The sequence below is a fragment of the Silurus aristotelis genome (assembly GCF_946808225.1).
Source record: "Silurus aristotelis genome assembly, chromosome: 7".
NCBI lineage: Eukaryota > Metazoa > Chordata > Actinopteri > Siluriformes > Siluridae > Silurus > Silurus aristotelis.
The window spans coordinates 11,193,552-11,213,689 of NC_139580.1; the positions used below are offsets into that span (position 1 = coordinate 11,193,552).

General features: G+C 38.2%; 1 protein-coding gene and 1 long non-coding RNA gene across 3 annotated transcripts in view; one reads left to right on the forward strand and one right to left on the reverse strand.

Annotated features, from left to right (window-relative positions):
* The window catches only part of LOC310729168, a 28,168-nt gene extending 26,853 nt beyond the window's left edge, over positions 1 to 1,315 (reverse strand). For both annotated transcript variants that reach the window (XR_014534458.1, XR_014534459.1), the window contains exon 1: positions 1,278 to 1,315. This is a non-coding gene — a long non-coding RNA (uncharacterized lncRNA). The remainder of the gene's footprint in view (positions 1 to 1,277) is intronic.
* A 5,357-nt stretch (positions 1,316 to 6,672) lies between these two features.
* etf1a (eukaryotic translation termination factor 1a) lies at positions 6,673 to 19,835 on the forward strand. The gene is made up of 11 exons (XM_083547127.1): positions 6,673 to 6,857; positions 7,292 to 7,410; positions 10,597 to 10,772; positions 11,485 to 11,624; positions 12,880 to 13,018; positions 13,195 to 13,385; positions 15,393 to 15,522; positions 15,616 to 15,789; positions 16,374 to 16,438; positions 16,679 to 16,826; positions 18,718 to 19,835. Exons 2-11 carry the CDS (start codon positions 7,325 to 7,327, stop codon positions 18,798 to 18,800), a joined length of 1,332 nt encoding a protein of 443 aa, XP_083403253.1. The 5' UTR covers positions 6,673 to 6,857; positions 7,292 to 7,324; the 3' UTR covers positions 18,801 to 19,835.
* The last annotated feature ends 303 nt before the right edge of the window (positions 19,836 to 20,138 follow it).

Below are 20,138 nucleotides of genomic sequence, written 5' to 3' on the forward strand. Positions count from 1 at the left end.
ATGACGCATTGCTTCAGTTCTCAAGCATCATCATGGAATGAGTCAGTCACCATTTGAAAGAGGCTGCCACAGGGGCGATGTAGTCACGTCGTTCCTCCGAAAACGTCCAGTTGTTTGTTTACCCTTGGAATGGCGAGTCCTCAGCAAAAAGCGTTCTGCGTTCCCGAGTTTGCGTAAACAAATTTGGTTGTCACGGTGCAGCGTGCTTTTCAAAGGAGATTTGACATTAATCCGCCCTTTCCTAAGAACATTCAACTGTGGTTTTGACAGATTCAAGAGAGTGGGTGTCTGTGTAAAGGGAAAAGTCCAGGAATAAGAGTTTCGGAGGAACAAGTGGCGAGAATCCGTGCTGTGTTATGCTCCAAAACTGGCTCTTCACTTCACTGCAAACAGATCTGCATGACTTAATTTTTAAACAAGATGGAGCACAGCCCCATAGGCAACTAATGGTTCGAGCTTTTTTGAACGAAAAAGTGCCCCAGCGATGGATTGGTCAGAAGAGGGCAATGATCTTGCTCTTTGTGCTTGGCCTGTGAGATCCCAAGACCTCACCTTGTGTGATTTTTTTTCTTGTGGTAAAATGTAAAAATCACATTAATGTTCCACCGCTACCCACTAACCTCGATAACCTTAAACATTGAATAAATACAGCAATCAATTCAGTGGATCGTGATATGCTGAACCTGGGAGGCATTCTGATTGTGGTCATGTTGAACAATTGTAAGACAGGAAATAAAAGTTGAGTGTAAGTGTAATACTTGTGACTTGGCTGGAGTTTTGTGATACTTTTCCTTAATAAAATATTGCGTAATGAAATTGGTTCATTCTTTTTGAATAACGCTGTAATTAATAATGAGTAATCTATCTATTGTATAATATGTATTATAACAGTCATGATTACTTGGTCTATTAATTTTGTGAATGAAACACTGTCAAGTACTTCCTCTTTACTACTTTTCAAGTTCATATCACTTCCATTTCTATGCATGATTACAGCTGTGATTTTTGTATTAGAATGATGTTATAAAGTTCTAGGTTTCCAATTTCCCAAGTTATAGAATTTTCTCACCATGAATTTTAATGACACAACTTGGCATGGCTTTGCTTTGTTCCATAACTAAGCTTTAAAATGAGCACTTCTACTAAAACAACACTAAATTCTGTATTACCTGCAAAACAACAAGTAATGAATTTGAATAAATAGTGTGGATACTTTTCCCACTTTTGTGGCATATATATTGTTAGGCAGAAAGATACAACAATCAAAAAGATCTTACCTCATGTTTTCAAAAAAGAAGATCAGCCGTGATTTATACAGAATACAGATTATAGTTTAAATCCAAGCTTACTCTCTACAGTGTTTGGTGAAATACTTTCCCCTAATCTTTTGAAGTCATGACTTAGCACTTTCCTGAAGTAAAACCTGATTAAGGCTGCCCTATGTCAATACCCAACTCTTAAACAAATACTATATGTAGTCTTGGTTTGTAACAAAATAAGCATCTAAATTAGGATTATATTTGTCTTTAAATCACTAATATAAGCTCTATATTAATATTATAATTCTATTTCACTTGAATAATTACCAAAAAAATATATATTTTTGTGGATTTCATTTCCTTCTCTTTTAATAAATGGTAAATGCAGGAAACAGAGATGAAAAATTTCCCTGCTATCTATAATTCATTTTAATCAAATAAAGTTTGTTTATCTAAAAATACAGGCACTGACGTACATTCTAGCCCTGCACTGATTATGGCAAAATATTACACATTTAGTCAATATCATGTTAATAATTATATATATATATATATATATATATATATATATATATATATATATATATATATATATATATATATATATATATATACACACTATGACTATTGGAAACTACTATACTAAACTGACCTCAAGTAAACCACATAATTAAAATAAGATTTCAGTTAAACTCTAAGATATCATTTTGGATAATTGATGAGAGAATTTTCTTTACTTAACAGTGATTTTAATACTGCACAGAAAAAAGTCTACACTAATACATCATCGGGTTTATGAATCTGTCTCTTTTAGTGCAATTTATCGAAATATGTATTTTGGGGAAAAAGATTTATGTCCAAGATTTAAGTCTGATTCTATACAGCCACTACATACAGAGTGCTCCAAATGACTTCACAGTTGACCAGTAAATCAAGCTGTGTTTTACTGCTTATTCCTTTTGTTGGCTGACAGAAATTAGACTTAATGTGGTCTTCTGCTGCTAAAGTTCCTCCTCCTCAAGGTTAAATGTGCTGTGCTTTCTGAGATGCTTTCCTGCACAAAACAGTTCTCAATATTTTGGTTGGATGTTTTTTTTTTGTTTGTTTTTCGCACCATTCTGTATAAACTCCAGAGAGTTGTATAGTGTATGTCAAAACCTTGAACTAGCCCATTTAGCACAAACAAGCCTGCCATGGATAAAAAAAATGGAAGAAAGTTTTTCCTATTCAAATGCTCATTGAGCATTAATCCTTACATACTTTTCATATTTTTCCCTTTTACATTTCAGAACAAAATTGGTCCAGAGATCAGTCCCTGTGCCAAACTATCAACTACATTTTTTTTTTCTTACTCAGGAACATCTAATAAACTCAACAATAAATATTTGAGGCATATGAGAAAAATGTTATTGAAATCAGTGTAACTGTATGGAATATATTATTCATCGTTCATTGTTTTTTTTTTGTTTGTTTTTTTTGTATTCCCCCCCGCCAAAAAAAAATTGACTTCAGTATATTAAAATACAATATGTCTTGTATCAAATGTATACATTTATTAACCACACATATCCTTTCACATAAATCTCAATCCCATGAATCCTTAACCTTTATCTTGTCATGCCAACACTAGAAACAGCACTCCTTTAAACACCATGTGAAACACAGTGGCATACGAATATGGCTCACAACCACAACCCCCAGACCACTGAGCAGCCTTCAAACAAAGCAGCTGAAGACTTTAGCACCCAAAAGTCAGCACAAACCCTCTGGACATTCTGATAAACCCAGACTCTATTACACATCAATTCCACAGTATATAAGGACTCACAACAAAGGTGGGAAGTAATTAAGTACAAATACTTTGTTACTGTACTTGAGTAGGTTTTTGTGATATCAGTACTTTATTTTTCGGACAACATTTTACTTTCGCACATTACACTTTTTTACACAAATATCTGTACTTTCTACTTCTTACATTTTTAAACCAGGCTTGTTACTTTAGTTTTAGCAAGTGTTTTCAGCCCATCAACCTATGTCTTGTCTTTGCACGGCTTTTTCAATCAACTACTGGTGTATTCTTTTCTGGCTCTCACACTCCACAGATGTCGGCTAATCTACAAAGCTAACAACGAGCAAAGCAGAAGGCAACAAGAAGTATGGGGTTAACGTGGATGAGACAGAGGGAGACAGTGATGTAAACAGAGAACAGAGACGTTCCTGATCACCTGATTATCATATTTTCTCTGCTTGTGTTCTATATGTTTGATGTTCAGCCTGAGTACATTCATGAGTTAGCCAAATCCTAAATAATTTTTCTATTTATATATTAATATGCTGTGACACTAAAACAGGTAGTAGTAACGGCTACTTTTTTACATAATGTCAAAGCCCAAACTTCTTTACTTTTAGTCAGTTCTTTAACTTTTACCAGAGTATCACTATACTTGAGTGAAGGATGTGTGTACCTGTCGAGATCAGCTCTTACATTTATGGTTATGTTAGTGCGCCTGGTTTCTTTCTTTTTCTTTTACCAAAGTCAACACTGATTGCATATCACCTTCCTTGTTTTTGTTTTAGTCTGTTCTTAAATAAAGAATTGTCATTATCTACTAATGTCATATCTGTATTGACATATATGTATTATGTTTTATTTGACCTGGATAAGACCCTATATAAAAAATAAAAAATAAATAAAACATTTGGGGTGGTTTTAATGCCTAAAGGTAAAAAGTTGAGCTGAATAATACACATGAAATAACTGAATGTCTTGACTTATGACAGATTTTGTTGGAGAACAAACAGTTCATGTTAAAGTATTGTCATCTAAAAGCATTACACATAGAAGGTAACAGGTAAAAGGAGGTAGGTAGTTATGATGGTTCGACTTAAGATATTCGATCTTACGATGATGATAGCGATACGAAAAAAAAATAGGAAAAACGTTTAATTTTCGCACGATGCTTTTATGGCGCTAACAGGATGTGCGCATGTCCCGCATTGAGAGATGCCTTACTCTCGCTAGAGGTCGACAAAGTTTAGTTGTTTCTGTGATTGAGCGCGTATTATTTTCTGTGTTTCTATTGTTTCCAAGCTCAATTTTAGCTCTTGTCTCCCTCTTTTTATCCGCATCACCGGATACTGAAACAGAGTTCGTCCAGCTCCTTCCTCTACTCGCGAACCTGTGTGACACCCAAGCATTCAGTGACCATCCTATGTTGTGACCCTAGAGGGCGCTCTTTCTAAAATGTGTGCATATATACATACATACATACATACATACATACATATATACTGTAATTGTTCTGTTTTGCTAAATTATGTACTGTACTGTGATCAATTATTAACAAATTGCATTTTACAACCCTGTACTGAAGACCATTCTTTAGGACTCCTGGGTAGGCTAGGCCATGTCTTGACTTTTTATTTTATTTTTTTCAAGTTATAATTTTCAAGTTTTCAAGTTGCATCTGAATATACTTTATTAAACGACTAAATTGAATAGACGAGCAAACTTCTATCTTAAACACTACTAGATTCATATTCATACAACTTGTTCTGCCAGCTGCATCATAGCTCACCTGCTGGATCAGGGAATTCCTAAGAGACAGAACAGACGGTCTGCAAGTGTGAGGTCGATAATGAGCATTTTACTGCCCTGGCATAGAATAAAAATGCAGACTCAGGGGAAATAATGGCTTGGTTGGTAACTGGGGGACTGGATCAAGTCACACTGCAGGAGCTCCAAATTCAACACACCTGATCCTGCTAATGATTAGCTAATGGAGGTGTCTCAGGTGTGTTACAGTTAGGAAAAGTAGAACTTTGTGCAAAGCACTAAGTAACTAAGTGTGTGTGTGTGTGTGTGTGTGTGTGTGTGTGTGTGTGTGTGTGTATAATGTTGAATATATGGAAATGAAGACAGAAATATGAAAAACTTTTGCTGACTTTCCACCAATGCAGATCTATGGACTGCTCAGAATAAAAGTTTTCTGTGGGAGACACATGTACGACGCCATCACAGTGGAGAAAGAGAGTAAATTCACAGCTCATTTGCTCTTTGTGGGAAGATAAACTGCCACTGTCACTGATAAAAGCGCGAACTTTGTAAAAGCGTTCAGAATGTTTCAAGCTGATGATGAAGCAGAGAATGATGTAGACGAGGACGAGGTCATATTTACGGAATTGCAAGATGTTTTATGAGATGACAGCGAAAGGTATGATCTCCCTCCACATCACCGGTGTGCAGCCCACACGTCTTTTGCCCTAATATAACTTATTTCTTAATGGCAATTATCTATATTACACCTGTTACACCTGAAAGGCGTGAAAGAGATACAAGTAACGCAAAAGTAATATAACGCGTTACTTTTTATAAAAAGTTACTAAGTAACGTAATTAGTTACTTTTTTGGGGAGTAACTCAATATTGTAATGCGTTACTTTTAAAAGTAACGTTGCCCAACACTGCACACACACACACATCTGTAGTGCTGTGCTTTGCATGCAGATGTTTTTTTTTTTGAAGTGGTATTTTTTGCAGTTGACAAGAGCTTTTCACCAACACATAATCTACACTTAACCATTATTCCTTTTCCTCGACTATTTCAAAATAATAAGAATACTTCCATCACAGTAATGTAATGCTCTGGTTTGCCATCTCCGCTTCTGACCAGCTTCTGTTCCCGCGGCTTGCTCGTATGAGTGCGCGATTCTACGTGACTACGTTCATTTTGATTCATTTATTTTTTTATGCAAAATAATTTAACTGAAAAGTAACTCGCGTTACTTTAAAAAAAAAAAGTAACTCAGATATTAATGTGTAAATGTATAAAGTAACGCGCTACTTCACTCGTTACTCCAGAAAAGTAATATTATTACGTAACGCACGTTACTTGTAACGCGTTACCCCCAACACTGATCATAACAACAACGATAATAATAATAATTGTTATTATTATTATTATCATTAGTAGTAATAGTAGTGGTATTAACATATAACTATCATTATTTTATCATTATTATAAGATAAAAAGTAGAAGAAGAGGAGAAAACTCAATATTATACCCTATGTTGGTTTGAAATGGGTTCTCCAGCTATAGAATTATTATTATTTTTGTATTTATTTAACAATGGCGACTACATTTCCCAGTTCATTCCTGCACACTTGCTCGGGTTTTTCATATTTCCGCTCTCACTATAACAGACACGCTTGTTGAACCAATCCCATGTTGCTAAATCATAGCGAGCAGTGATGGGGATTAATACCAAATCACTGTCTGCAATAGGGAAAGTGTTCTAGATATCGCCTATAGCACACACTGTTTCTAGTGCGCCTAGGTAGGGAGGACAGAACGGTGTGGAGAGCAATCATGATTACGTCACAAGCGTAACCAGGAAGTGGATGAGAGTGTAGTGTAAACCCCTCCTCCTCCATGTGAGTCGCCTTTGTACCACGCGCCGTTGGTGAGGAGAGACAGAACCGGCAGGGAGAAGGCGACGTCATACCGCTAGCCACGACACCCGACCGAGACTGAGGGAGAGGGAGAACTTGAGAGAGCGTGTGTGTGCGTGAGAGAGGAGACGGCGGAGATCAATCCAGGTACAGGACTTTGTTGGCGATGTGAATTATAGAGCGTGTACGGGGAAAAGGGTGGAAATGGTCTCGCGTTTCTATGGGCAACGAGATAAAGTCGGGGTATTTGGGTGGGAAGAGACGGGAGGCCGCGAACCACCGCTCACTGAACAGCGCTCAGATCATGTCTAACTTGTACTTGGTGGATGCTTGTGATTCATGCACACGAACCAGAACCCGATACGCAAAATCCTCGTGTTTTTTTCTTCTCTGAACCCCGGTGCTGCGCGCTGCGTCAGGTGAGCCTCGGGGAACTGGCTTTAATGCTGCGGTGCTGGAAAACCACAAGCAGCGCGTTTATTTTACAACGCTGACGCCAAATATAGATCTGATCAAAAAAAGTTTCCAAGGCAAATATACCATCCGGTTTAACACTGCGTCTTTTCGCCTCTTTTTCCCAGGTGCTGAAGAGACCAGAGAGCGGGGAAAGAAAGATGGCGGACGATCCGAGCGCAGCCGACAGAAACGTGGAAATCTGGAAAATTAAGAAGCTCATCAAGAGTTTAGAGGCTGCTCGGGGGTATGTGCAGGAGAAACTGAATCCAGGGATGTCTCACTGTGTCTACTGGACTTTTTGTTTAGCGGTGCGGGCGGATAGATCGCGTGCTGGGTTGCTAACTAGCCAGCCAAATGCTAGCTGATTAGCCCGGGCCTTGGGAGGAGCAGTGGCGACACGAGACCCGGCAAATGAGCACCGACACGGGGTTGAGGTTGTTCCCAGGGCTGGGTTCAACTTTTTAAAATTAATTTTCATTTAGCGTATTCGCCTTGTATGTATAATACACGCAGTAGTGAATGAGCGGTTTAGCCAGCGGTGACTGGAAGTGGTACTACAGGTCAGAGTGCGGATGAGGGCACAGTCACTAGCTAACAGCTAACAATGTGTGGAAATTAATTGATTTACACTAACGACGCGACTGCTGTTATTGACTCGTGTTTATTTGGCTGTGCTATGCTAAGCTAATTGACCGGCTGTAGCCGGTATTAGCCTGTCAGCGTCCCACTGAACGGCCCACGCGCCCAACACGGAATAACCCCACGCGCGAGCCCTCATTTCCCCCCTGGGCAGCCTGGGTCACGTAGTTTCTGTCTCACTGGTTTGTCCAGAGCCTATCGTTGGTCTGTTGTTTCTGTGTGAGCTGTGTTCATGTGCTGGTGGAATAATGGTGGCAGACTGTGTTGAAGTATGCCATGTAGAAAGGCTGCATATGCTTCACTGCCTTTCACCACTTCCTTCCCATTTGCCAGGTAGTTACTGGTTAATCACACACTTCAGTCCTTCATTCAAGGACGGCCTGTATGTGTGTGTGTTTCCTTTCACTGCAAGCAACACTGGACGGTGGTCTTTCGAAAACAGCCGGACTGTGGTGCAAAGGAAAAAAACAACCCTGGACAGGACCGAATGGGTGTTTGTTCAGAACTGTCCATGAACATGTGTGCTGGCCCAGATCTGATTACTGTCCCCTCTGAAGACAATCACTCCAGCATTCGGACTTTTACTGAAATGAGTGTTTCGCTGTATTTTTTCAGAATTGCGTGAATAATGTGGGCTTTGACACACGCTCGCTTTTCTAAATACACACGCACTTGTGACTTGACACGTTTTCCTGCTAGCCTGGACTATTGACCGTGTTTGCACAACCAGTGCTACTGTGCAGTACTGTAGATTTTTTTTGTTCTAAGTAGTGATACTGTATTGCTTATTGTACATCCTTTTCTTTGTTTATTGTGTAACGCTTGCATCGTTGCAGCTCCCCTCGCTGATGATATTTGTGTGTTTAGTGTAGCACAGATTCTGTGTCTGTGACGAGAGAAACGCAAGTAAAGTCTACTTGACTTTTTTTTTGCACGAGCTGAACCGATGTCTAAAAATGTCAGTGTCATTATGGAAAAATATTCAGATTTACAGGATTATGGTCCTTGGCATAAAAGGATCCCCCACCCTAAAACAAATATGTGGAAATGTTTGTTTGAGCTTGTGGTGTTAATTTGGTGATGGGTGCTGTTTTTTGTGGGTCCTGTCCTGTGAGATTTAGTAATTGTGTGGATTGCTGGTGCAAACAAAAAGTGTTTTTAAGCAACTGTGGAGTGAGAGATGATGGTTGAGTGGAAAACACCAAAGTAAATATCGGTGAATGTTTAAGCTGGAAATTTAAAAAAGGCTGTGCTTGAAAATTTCCCAAAATGTATTCCAGGAGGCTTTGTAGTAATTAGAAGGATTAATACTTAGCTTGATCACGTTTTTCTTTCTTTCTGTAAACCAAATAAATGCAGTGTCACTTTGTGAACTGGGCTTGAAAAATTATTCAAGCTTTTCTAATAGTTTCTTGTTTATTGGTATCTCGTTTCAAATTGAATAAGATACTGGAAATGTGTTTCATGTTGTTCTTCCTGGGAAAGACAAAATCTAAAGGTCATGTATTGACACCCAGAATGACTCTCATGCTTTTCTTTTTCATGCTACAGTTTATTGAAATTTTTAAATTAAAAAATCAGTTTTAATAATAGTTTTATTTATGAAAAGAGCCGATTCCCATAAGGAAAGAGCAAAGACATGCATTTATGCGTGGTATTTGCCAAAACACATGCAGTGTAAAATATCTTCATTTTGTTCTGCTCGGGTTTCTAAAGGCAAATAAGCAACCGGTGAGGAGGTGAGTTGACGGACGTCATTGCAAACAATGAAGGCATTTTAAAAACTAAAGCCTGAAAGCTCCTGTATCACTGCTGCTTATGCCATTTAGTTTTAAGATGCACTATAGTGTTTAAATCTGAAGTATTCTCTTCTGTTTGGTGTAGCTTGTTGTGTTTTTTTTTTTATCAGAGATTTTATCAGCTCTCCTGCAGTTGTAGCTATATTGTCCACAGCTTGCAGTTGTCTTGCTTCCGTGTTATCAGTCGCACTCACATGTTCAGTTTGCTGTTGCTTCTGTTTATCTGCCACCCGATCATAGTGACATGCCTCAATGTGCCTCACCCGTGAGATGCTACATTGCAAAACTTTAGTCTCTTCCTAAAACATTTAACCGAAACACTGCGATTAGGAATAACATTTGTGTTTTGGTTTCTAGTAAAGAGGAGGTCTTTGCTTGTTATGGCTACACTAACTGCAACCTGCATTGAACCATTCAAGGTTGTGGTCTGTGTTTACCGAGGATAAGAAATCCACCATATTCATTTTCATTATCAGTTACAGTTACCCAAGTAGGAGTGTTTGATGCATGAAGGTACTTTCATGATGCAGGCTATGTTGATTTGTTAGCAGTGTGCCATTAAAACAATGCCCAAACTCGTATGAAGGGTCAAAAATCTAACTTGATTGAGGGCCGTGAGCCAAAAGGTAATGTTGTGCCTGTCTATTGATTATATAATCTGCTTAACTATTGCTGTATTTTCCAGTAAAACTTATAGTAAAAAGAAGACCAAATCAAGTCACATTTAGCTTGCAGGCCCTAGGTTGGGCATTATACACATGAAAAAATATTTCTTCAGGACCTTTGTGCAACACACAATACAACAACGTGAAGTACAAATGCACAAAAAATGTAGACTGCGCTGGCTGTTAATACTCGCTGGGGCATGATAAGTAGACTAGACAACAGAACAATATTTAATGGATTATATGGCATTACAGGCTTAGGGTGTTTGTATTGAGTGTGTTGACAGAGTCTCTCGCTCTCTCCCTCTCTCTCACCCACACTCTCAGTAATGGGACCAGTATGATTTCACTGATCATCCCTCCCAAAGATCAGATCTCCAGAGTCGCTAAGATGCTGGCTGACGAGTTTGGCACCGCTTCCAACATCAAGAGCAGAGTCAACAGACTGTCAGTGCTGGGAGCGATCACCTCTGTACAGCAGAGACTCAAACTGTACAACAAAGGTGCGGATTTGTTTTACATTATCACCAGCTTCACTTTCTCTTGCAATACTAAAGAAGTTTAACAATTTGAGGTACAGCCTTATGTGTTGTGCAGCGACATTCAGGATACTCTGGAGGGCTTTGTGGCTGTCTATTGTTAAAAGTGCTGTAGAAATACCTTTGGAAATGTAATTAGAAGTTAGGAATTTTGTGATGATGTGGAGTATTCTCTTTTGGGCAGGCAGGTATGGCTGCTAATGTGTACATTTACAAGTAAAATTTTCTTATTCAAAAAACAGTTTTTCAACTTAAGTCTAGTTATATATTTGCAGGGTTAACATATGGGTTAGTCATCGCTGTTTTTGTTCTTTGCAATGAGTGCTGGAAACTGGGTAGCTGCATTTTAGATAACGATCATACGAGAATAAAGTAAAATAAAAAGAAAAAACGGAAGCCAATACACCAAATGGGAAAGGATTCAAGATGTGAAAAGTGCTTTTGCATCAGTAAGTGACTTGGGCCTGGGAATTTTGTTAAAACAACAAAAAAAACACTGGCAGTATGAGCTGTTTGAAGTGTATAAATGGTGGAGCCGTGTATTATTCAGCAGTGGTCATGCCATTTATTTATTTTTACATTATACATTTCCACACCTGTATATAAGCATCCTGTGTGCAGAGTGCAAGAGATTGTTAGTGGTGTGATTTTTAAGACTTGTTTTTATCTCATGCAGTTCCCCCCAATGGCCTAGTAGTCTACTGTGGCACCATCGTGACTGAAGAAGGCAAAGAGAAGAAAGTCAACATTGACTTCGAGCCTTTCAAACCCATCAATACCTCGCTCTATCTCTGTGATAACAAATTTCACACTGAGGTAAGTAACGCACCAGCACGAGGTTCTAAATAATGATTCCAGCATTTATAGTTAAGAGAGGGTGAGAGACCAGTATGATCAAAACTTCTGAGCCCAAAAGAGTTTGCACATGTAAATAGCTTAACTAAAAGCAAACGGAACAGGTAGGGAACAGGTAGGATCAGCACTTTGTGTTTCTAATATCCTACCAGCTCCTAGTTTTGTGTTGCCCATAATTGCTTGTGAAGTAAAATAATCCGGTGTTAACATTAGAGCAAATTATAGATGAACTCCTAACGTAAATGTCACGCACTAACTGACTAATTACACAATGATCAGAATAGTGCTGTATAGAGGTTAATGGAACCCTAAGCCTTTAAACAATGCCTCAACATTAGAAGTAATTTGTTTGCTATGAATTTGATGGTATCTAATGTCAACAATGTTGTACAAGATGGCTGTGGTTTATCCAGTTTTATTGTTCAAACAGACTACTGATATCATGTAGTACCGCCCAGCCATACATCTTTTCTCAGACATGATAAGCAAAAGCTAAACTAAAATCCGCAATAGTTATCTCCGTTTTTCATACAGTTATCTACATTATCTTTTTATAAACGCTTGTACTTGCACTATAGTACACAGAACTTGATGGGATTTCACCAACTTGTTAGAAACCAACAGAGTAGATGATTTAATTCAGTTTACTGTGATGCTAAAAAAAAAAAAAAAAGAGAAAAAAGCACAAGGATTAAATTAAGACTGTCTGGTGGGGAAATCACTCTTCATATTTTCATAATGTTTGCATATTTAAAAGAGATCACATGCCTACATGTCGTGTCAACAGACAAGTTTTCCCCCTGTCTGCTGTAGAAAAAATGGCCTGAACAGATGTGCGTTGCTTTTTTTTTTCTCTCGCAATATGCATTAAATGGGAACTTCTTACAACCACACATGCCACACTAAGGCCCGAGGAATTTTTGGACCCAGGCTTTCGGATTTATTTGTTCCCCATTATTTACAATTAGACTATAGAATTAAGAAAATCTAATTTGAAAATGTTTTGTGGACGTACTCTAAAATAGTGCTTGTCTTCTCTTGCTACTGTGAACATATGGTAAGAGTGCTGTAGTGTGCGAGACTGGTTAGAGTGTATACCAGTCATGTACAGATTTATGTCAGTGCTCTAATCTCTGGCCTTTGTGTATTTGTATAAGTTATGGCACTATAAACCATGTTATTTCTCTTATTTCTTTCTCTCTTCTTCCGTTCATAGGCTCTGACAGCGTTGTTGTCCGACGACAGCAAGTTTGGATTTATCGTGATCGACGGTAGCGGCGCGCTATTCGGGACCTTACAGGGCAACACCAGAGAAGTGCTGCACAAATTCACAGTGGACCTTCCCAAAAAACACGGTACGCAGCACACTTGTGCGCACACATATCCAGTAGCTTTGAATGGTAATTAGCTTGAAAGCAGTGTCTTCTTACCGCAGTGTGTCTTTCATCTGCCCTGTTGGAACTTGAATACTTGATCAGTTAAACCCTTCTCTCTCTTACACTCTCTCTTTCTCTCTCTCTCAAACTCTCAGGTCGTGGAGGACAGTCTGCACTGCGTTTTGCACGATTGAGAATGGAGAAGAGACATAACTATGTGCGTAAGGTGGCTGAGACGGCGGTGCAGCTCTTCGTATCCAATGATAAAGTCAACGTAGCAGGCTTAGTGTTGGCTGGTTCAGCAGACTTCAAGACTGAACTCAGCCAGTCTGACATGTTTGACCCGGTATGAGTGATTTTTTATTTTATTTATTTATTTATTTATTTATTTTTTTTTCTTCAAATGCAGTTTAATTCTATGCACAATCCTGGTCTTTTTTTTTTATTTTTTTTATTGACCTTTTTGTTTACCGTTTGTTAGTATTTATAGCCTAGGCAATAAGCACTTTTGCCTACAAAAGCATTTAGCACAGGGTTTTGGCACAAAGGAACTGAAATATTTTCAGAATTAGTCAAATTTAGAAATTCTTTGCACACCATTCTTGCAATGACTGATTTTTATTGTCAGCTGTCGTGTTTGTGTGTATGTGTATATAGATAGATATAGATATAGAAATATATTATTTGTTTTTGTTTTTTTGTCTTTTTAGCTTCTATCTTCCCACATTGACCTTAATCAACACAATCGCTTTTATTGCCTTAAATGGCTTTTTTCCATTTACCTTTAAAGTTTGGTTGACAATTAAATACACAGTCTAATAATGGGAGTACAGTTGCGTTCTGTTTTGGTTTATTTTTGTTTTTAATGTTCTGTAAAATGCAAAAATTGGAAACAAGTTTCAGTTTTCGTCGTTTTTCTGTTCAAAATCTTTGCAGTAATTACACCAATTCTGCACTCTTTTCAATTCACTCACTCTGAATTGGCAGCATGTCGTCTTGGCCTGTATCACTGGCAAGAGCATATAGTGTGCCATTGTAACAAATGTAGGACAGTAACAATCATTACTCTTATTTTGTCTTCAGTTGGGGTTAGCTTGAATTAAAAAGATTTTACCTTTGGTTTTGATTTCTATCTATATTATACTCTCAGATTTTACTTATCCAGAGCCGTACGAGGAGTTTACAGCTTAGATCCGATTCATTTTATGGTTTGAACGTGAACACGGTATGAAAAGACGTTCCCCTTCCGTTCTAATATTACTGCTCCCAGACACGTGGCCTGTAATTCTTTACACAGTATCGAATCAATATATAATTTGTGCAGTAATGTAGTCTCGTCCACGCCGACCTTTTTAAACAAAGTCTCAATACAATTTATCTTGATGGACTCAGCTGTCCTGTAGCTGTCCTTTTAAACGCTGGCTGATATTTCACGTTTCTGACCGTTCATAAAAAAAAGACCTGAATATATCAGCTCATGTGAAACAATCTCTTTTTCTTTACACTTCTAACCAGTCCAGGTATAGCATCAATGCAATTTTTTTTTTTTTTATTCTCTTGTAATGTCATTGGGCCTTTGTAAAAGGTACTTCATTGTTCTGGGAACTCTGCCTCAGCTTAACTACTCTCAACATAGTGTTATTTATGTACAAAACATGATATTGACTTTAACATATTTTTTAAATTTATTTTAGCTTTAAATTCTCTTTCTCCCAAATTACTATCGGGAATCCGCATTGCCTAGAGATAACGGCAGAAAAACAGCTTTACCTTTTCCCATGCAGCATAATCTTTGCCTTCTGTACCTGACTCTTCTAGTTACAATTAATCGCTTTCTTTTTAGTCGAATTTTTTGCTGTTCGCTATTTACAGGGCAAGTGCAATTTCATTCACCATTTTCTAGTAATGTGAATGATATAATAAGAAAATCACTATGGACATGTTGGAGACATCAAAAGTTATGGTTGCATTGAATTAGGCATGTTGGCTAGTGAGTGATCTGCGTGTTGATCAGCACAGTTCTGATATCCAGGGTATTAGCATAAAGGTTGAAGCTTTGTTACCTGATCCGTTTGAGCGGGGTATACTGATAAGAAGGTGAGAGTCCAGGCAAGGGATTTAAGTGAGTGTTTGTTTAAGTGGAAATAAAGGGCTCTTAATGAGTTGTCAGTGGAAATAATAAAAAATAATTAAATTGGAAAAGTCAACTCGCATTTTCTCACAATGATGATTATTGATATGCAAGATTACCCTGGTAGCTGTCCTTTCCTTTCATTCTTTAATGTATGCCAATATTAGGCTTTGTAGCAACGCACAGGAACTTACTGATGTCTGTCCCCTTGTTTGATTGCAGAGGTTACAGGCAAAGGTGCTTAAGCTGGTAGACATCTCTTATGGCGGCGAGAATGGTTTTAATCAGGCCATCGAACTATCGGCCGAGGTCCTCTCCAACGTCAAATTCATCCAGGAGAAGAAGCTAATAGGTACACACTGTGATGAATAAAAAAAAAAAAACACTGTGTTGGTAAATAATGCAAATTTGCACAAATATAATTGTTATGCCCTCTGTCTCTCAGGTCGCTACTTTGATGAAATCAGCCAGGACACGGGGAAGTACTGTTTTGGTGTCGAAGACACGCTGAAGGCCCTGGAGATGGGAGCAGTGGAGATCCTCATTGTTTACGAGAATCTGGACACCATGAGATACATTCTACGAGTACATGGGGCTGAGGTCAACGGAGCAGAAAACGGTACACACACACACCCTATACCATGATCATTTTGTGGGGACAACAAACGGAAAACAGCAGTGACACACACAAACCCTGTTGTCCACACACAAGTAGACGCTTTCATTACTCCACAGGCCTGTATTCATTAGATACATATGCTGTATGAGTGTACACAAGCTTGGCTACAGAGGTGGGATACATGTTTACAGTGAGTAGAAAGAAGTCAAGGGCAGAAGATCAAGTCTTTTTTGGAGCTGAATCAGCCAGCTGTCAGGTGTGTACGCACGCACATTGTGTTTTTTACTTGCTTTCTTAACCCTGGCTCAGTTGACCTTTAGCCTTTGAAAGGAGATTTTGTATCCTTACTGTACATTAGTTGTTGAACTCTTTAGTCAGACTTGGATAAGATGAGCTAGTTAAGTGGGAGGTGTATGTTTTGCGTGTTGTTAAATGGTTCACAACTTCTGGATGGTTAATTCTGATTATAGGTATTTGGGTCATGTTTGTTTACAATTTTAGGTTTAAAAACACGGCAAAATCATTAAAAAATAAATAAATAAAATAAAATACAAAAGAGTAATTTTACTCTTGGTTTGTTTCAGATGAGAAGACCATTTATTTGACACCTGAGCAAGAGAAGGACAAGTCGCACTTCACAGACAAGGAGGTGTGTGTGTGTTGTGTGTGTCTCCATGTGCATTTATTCATGAGTTGAAAAGGCCTGTGTAAAAGGTCACATTTCGTTTTGCGACATTCACCCGTTTTTACAAGTTCCTACCAAATAAGTCTCGGTGTCCTTGTGGAAAAGGCGAACTGTGCTTTTTAATGCGTAGAATTTGAACTCATTTCTTTTACAGCGATTGTCAAAAGTCAAACTTTGTCTACATTAATTTTTTGCGTTCATTAGACGGGGCAGGAGCATGAGCTGATCGAGTGTATGCCGCTGCTGGAGTGGTTTGCTAATAACTATAAGAAGTTTGGAGCCACGCTGGAGATAGTCACAGACAAAAGTCAAGAGGGTTCGCAGTTCGTGAAGGGATTTGGAGGAATCGGAGGTGGGCGCACAGACCTGTGCATTTCTACTGTTCTAAAATCATTGAATTTAGATTCCTTTAACATGTTGCATAAGAGTTTGGCTGAAGGTTAAGTGTCTTGTTGAAGGTCCTAACAGTGGCCAGATTTGAGTAGAAATGTACATCCAAATACATAAGTAACCATTTGCATCTGTATTTGAATGGTAAAATCACTGTGCAGGTATTTTATATCCTTATATCTTTGTGGTGACAGTTCTAACTTGAATTGAGAATGTAGCTTAATGTCAGAGCTCTTCCATTCACTGCATTAAACATTCTTTTCCGCCCCCAGGTGGATGTAACCAAATATCAGCTTGGATATACAAATATTTAAATTAGGCAGAAGGCATGTCTACTTTTTTGGTGGTGGTTGTTTAGGCTTTCAGCTGGTCTATTTGTTTTAAAACAAGGACATGTACTTGTGTTGCCATCAGTTTTTTTTTTTTTTTTTTTTTTTTTTGGTAAATCTGTTGACATGATGGCCAGTTACGAATTTAAATGAATGAAAAAAATCATTCGCAATTTAATTTAAGTTTCCACACTAGTGTTGACCAGATAGATCAAGATAGAAGCTGCTTTGAGACGATGTCTGTTGTGAAAAGCGCTATATAAATAAACTTGACTTGATAGATCAGGGGTGTCAAACTCGAGATCATATCAAATGTGTATTAGAGCTGGCCTGCCAGTATATAGGGCATACACCGCTAATACTACAAATCCCAGAATGCTTTGTTAGTGCGTTGGCGCGTCAGTCGAGACCGCAGAAAAACTCGGTGTACTCGGCGCTAAATTTACTCGCCGATTTGCCGACATTAAAGCCCAGAAATGCAGATTTGAACTGCTCAGTAATTCGTTTGTGGTTGACGTGGAAAGCGCACCAACCAACCTTCAAATGGAGCTGATTGAACTCCAATGTAAAAACACGCTCAAGTCAAAGTACGACTCTGTGTGTGCTGGACAGTTTCCATGTTTCCTCCCCGACACACTGCTCCAACTCCGTGCCCAAGCTGCTCAAATCCTCTCTATGATCACCAGCACATATCTGTGTGAGAAACTGTTCTTTTTGATGAAGATGAACAAAACACCACTCAGGAGTCTCACTGATGAACATCTTTACTCAATCCTGAGGATTTCCTCAGCCCAGAGCCTAAACCCAGATATTGATACACATTGGCTTGAACCAATGTGCATCAGAGTAAATCAGAGTGTAGCAAACTGAGCTTGAATGAATGTTGTCCATATGCACTTTTTCTACTCCAAGGCATGGACTGGTAATAGTTGAAAGATTGCTTGTTTTGTAATTGAAGGAAATTATTTTTGCCCTGTGGGGGGAAAAAAGGTTTACATTAAAAAGGAATTAGAAAGTCTATAGATAGAGACATAAGAAACGAATACTACTAATGTTTTATTTCAAATTTAATTTCCGATGTGTTTATAATATTAAACTTTAGTTTTGCATAAACATTAAATCTGAAACAACCAAAGTTTGTTTCCATATGAAAAGGTTCAACATTGCACATCTGGAGAGACGGAAAACATGCACAATTGCAGTAAATTTTTCAATAAATATTGAATTTGGCCCGTGATTTCGTCCCAGTTTTATTTATTTTTGGCTCACTGTGAAGGAGTTTGACATCCCTGAGATAGATCATACAGAAACTTTTTGATAAACTGTCAAGCATCAATAATAAATTAAAAAAAACACCTTGGGGATCAGTGAGTGCTTGCTCGTGTGGTCGTGAAAAACCGAAGCACAATTGCTACACTGAACTGAATGCGTTTCGAAATCTCATTAATCGTGAATAATTGAAAAGAATGACCAATAAATGCAAGTTTTCTCTTTCATTCACTGCGTCTTTTCTGTTTTTCTCAGGTATTTTGCGGTACAGAGTGGATTTCCAAGGGATGGAATACCAGGGAGAAGACGACGAGTTTTTTGATTTGGATGACTACTAGGTAGTCTGAGACTGAAACATGAAGCAAAATGAAAAGAATGAAGTGGAGGAAAAAAAAATCCAGAAAGAAATCTTTCTTTTGCAGCAACCGAGTGTGTGGACCCTAATTAACCACAAACACACACAAAACAAACACACACACACAGGCAGTCACAGAGGCTGAAGAGGAATTCACTGTCTGTCAATCAAATGAAGGACAGCGCCCTCCATGAATAATAAATCTGCTCCTGCCTTAGAGCGATCTGATTGGATAAGACTTTGCCTCATTTTGTTTATTCTTTCCTTTTCTTTTGAATTCAAGAACTGACAGTACGTGCCCATGATGTATCTCCACTTAGCCCAACAAAGAACCATGTCTGGACTCACTCCACTTATAAAGAAATATATATTTTTCTTTATATCCCTTGCCCTCCCTCTTATATTTTTTTACTACCCCATCAACCTATCTGTACCTCTGTGGGTCCTTTTTGCATTTCTTTTTGTTTTTTTTGTTTTTTTACTGGCATTTGCTGCTGCTGTGTTTTATGACAGTGTGGGATTTTTTTTACCTGGGTTTCTGTGTAGGGGGGGGGGGGGAGTATTAAATTTGAAATGCTTAAAATCCAATATCCATACATGTGACCTGGTTTGTTTGTTTGTTTGTTTTTGGTTTTTTTATTTTCTTTGAGAGAAAAGGATGATGGCATTGGTTATCAACATATAAAATACTTTGTCAATCTTTGTAAAGCTTTTACAGTGCTTTTTTTCTGTTTTTTTAAGATGAAGAAATTGTTTGCTTTTGTGCGAGTCCTTTGTATTTAAGTCACACTGAAAGGCAGATTTCCTTTAAAATCACCCACCACGATTATGAGCCTGAAAATGTTTATTGAACACTTTAATGAGTGAAAGATCAGGGCTTGTTGGGTTTTTTTTTTTTTTTTTTTTCTTTTCAGAACAGATTGTGATTTAGCCAAAGCTGATATTGCCAATGACTGATATTCCATACAGGGCTTTTCTTGTCCACAACTTAATAAAATAAACATTCCCTCTGAAGCAATTAGTGGCATTCAACACACATGATCGGTCACAAGCAAGCAGAACTTAACCCCGTTTTCTTTTTTAAGCCTTGTGCTTGCTCATTTGTAAAGGTCAGTTCATAAAAAAAAACGAATTAAAAAGGTTGCACGATATGTAAGAATATTCCGAACCCTCATCCTATAATCATGGTGTCTTTCATGAATGTGCCACGATTGTTCGGTATTTCAGTTACACTGGGTAAAGCCAGGGTCGTTTTTTTTAAGAACTTATTGTGTTGCAAAATGCTTTTCTTTTGCATGCATCGTTTGCGTGCTATTTGGCA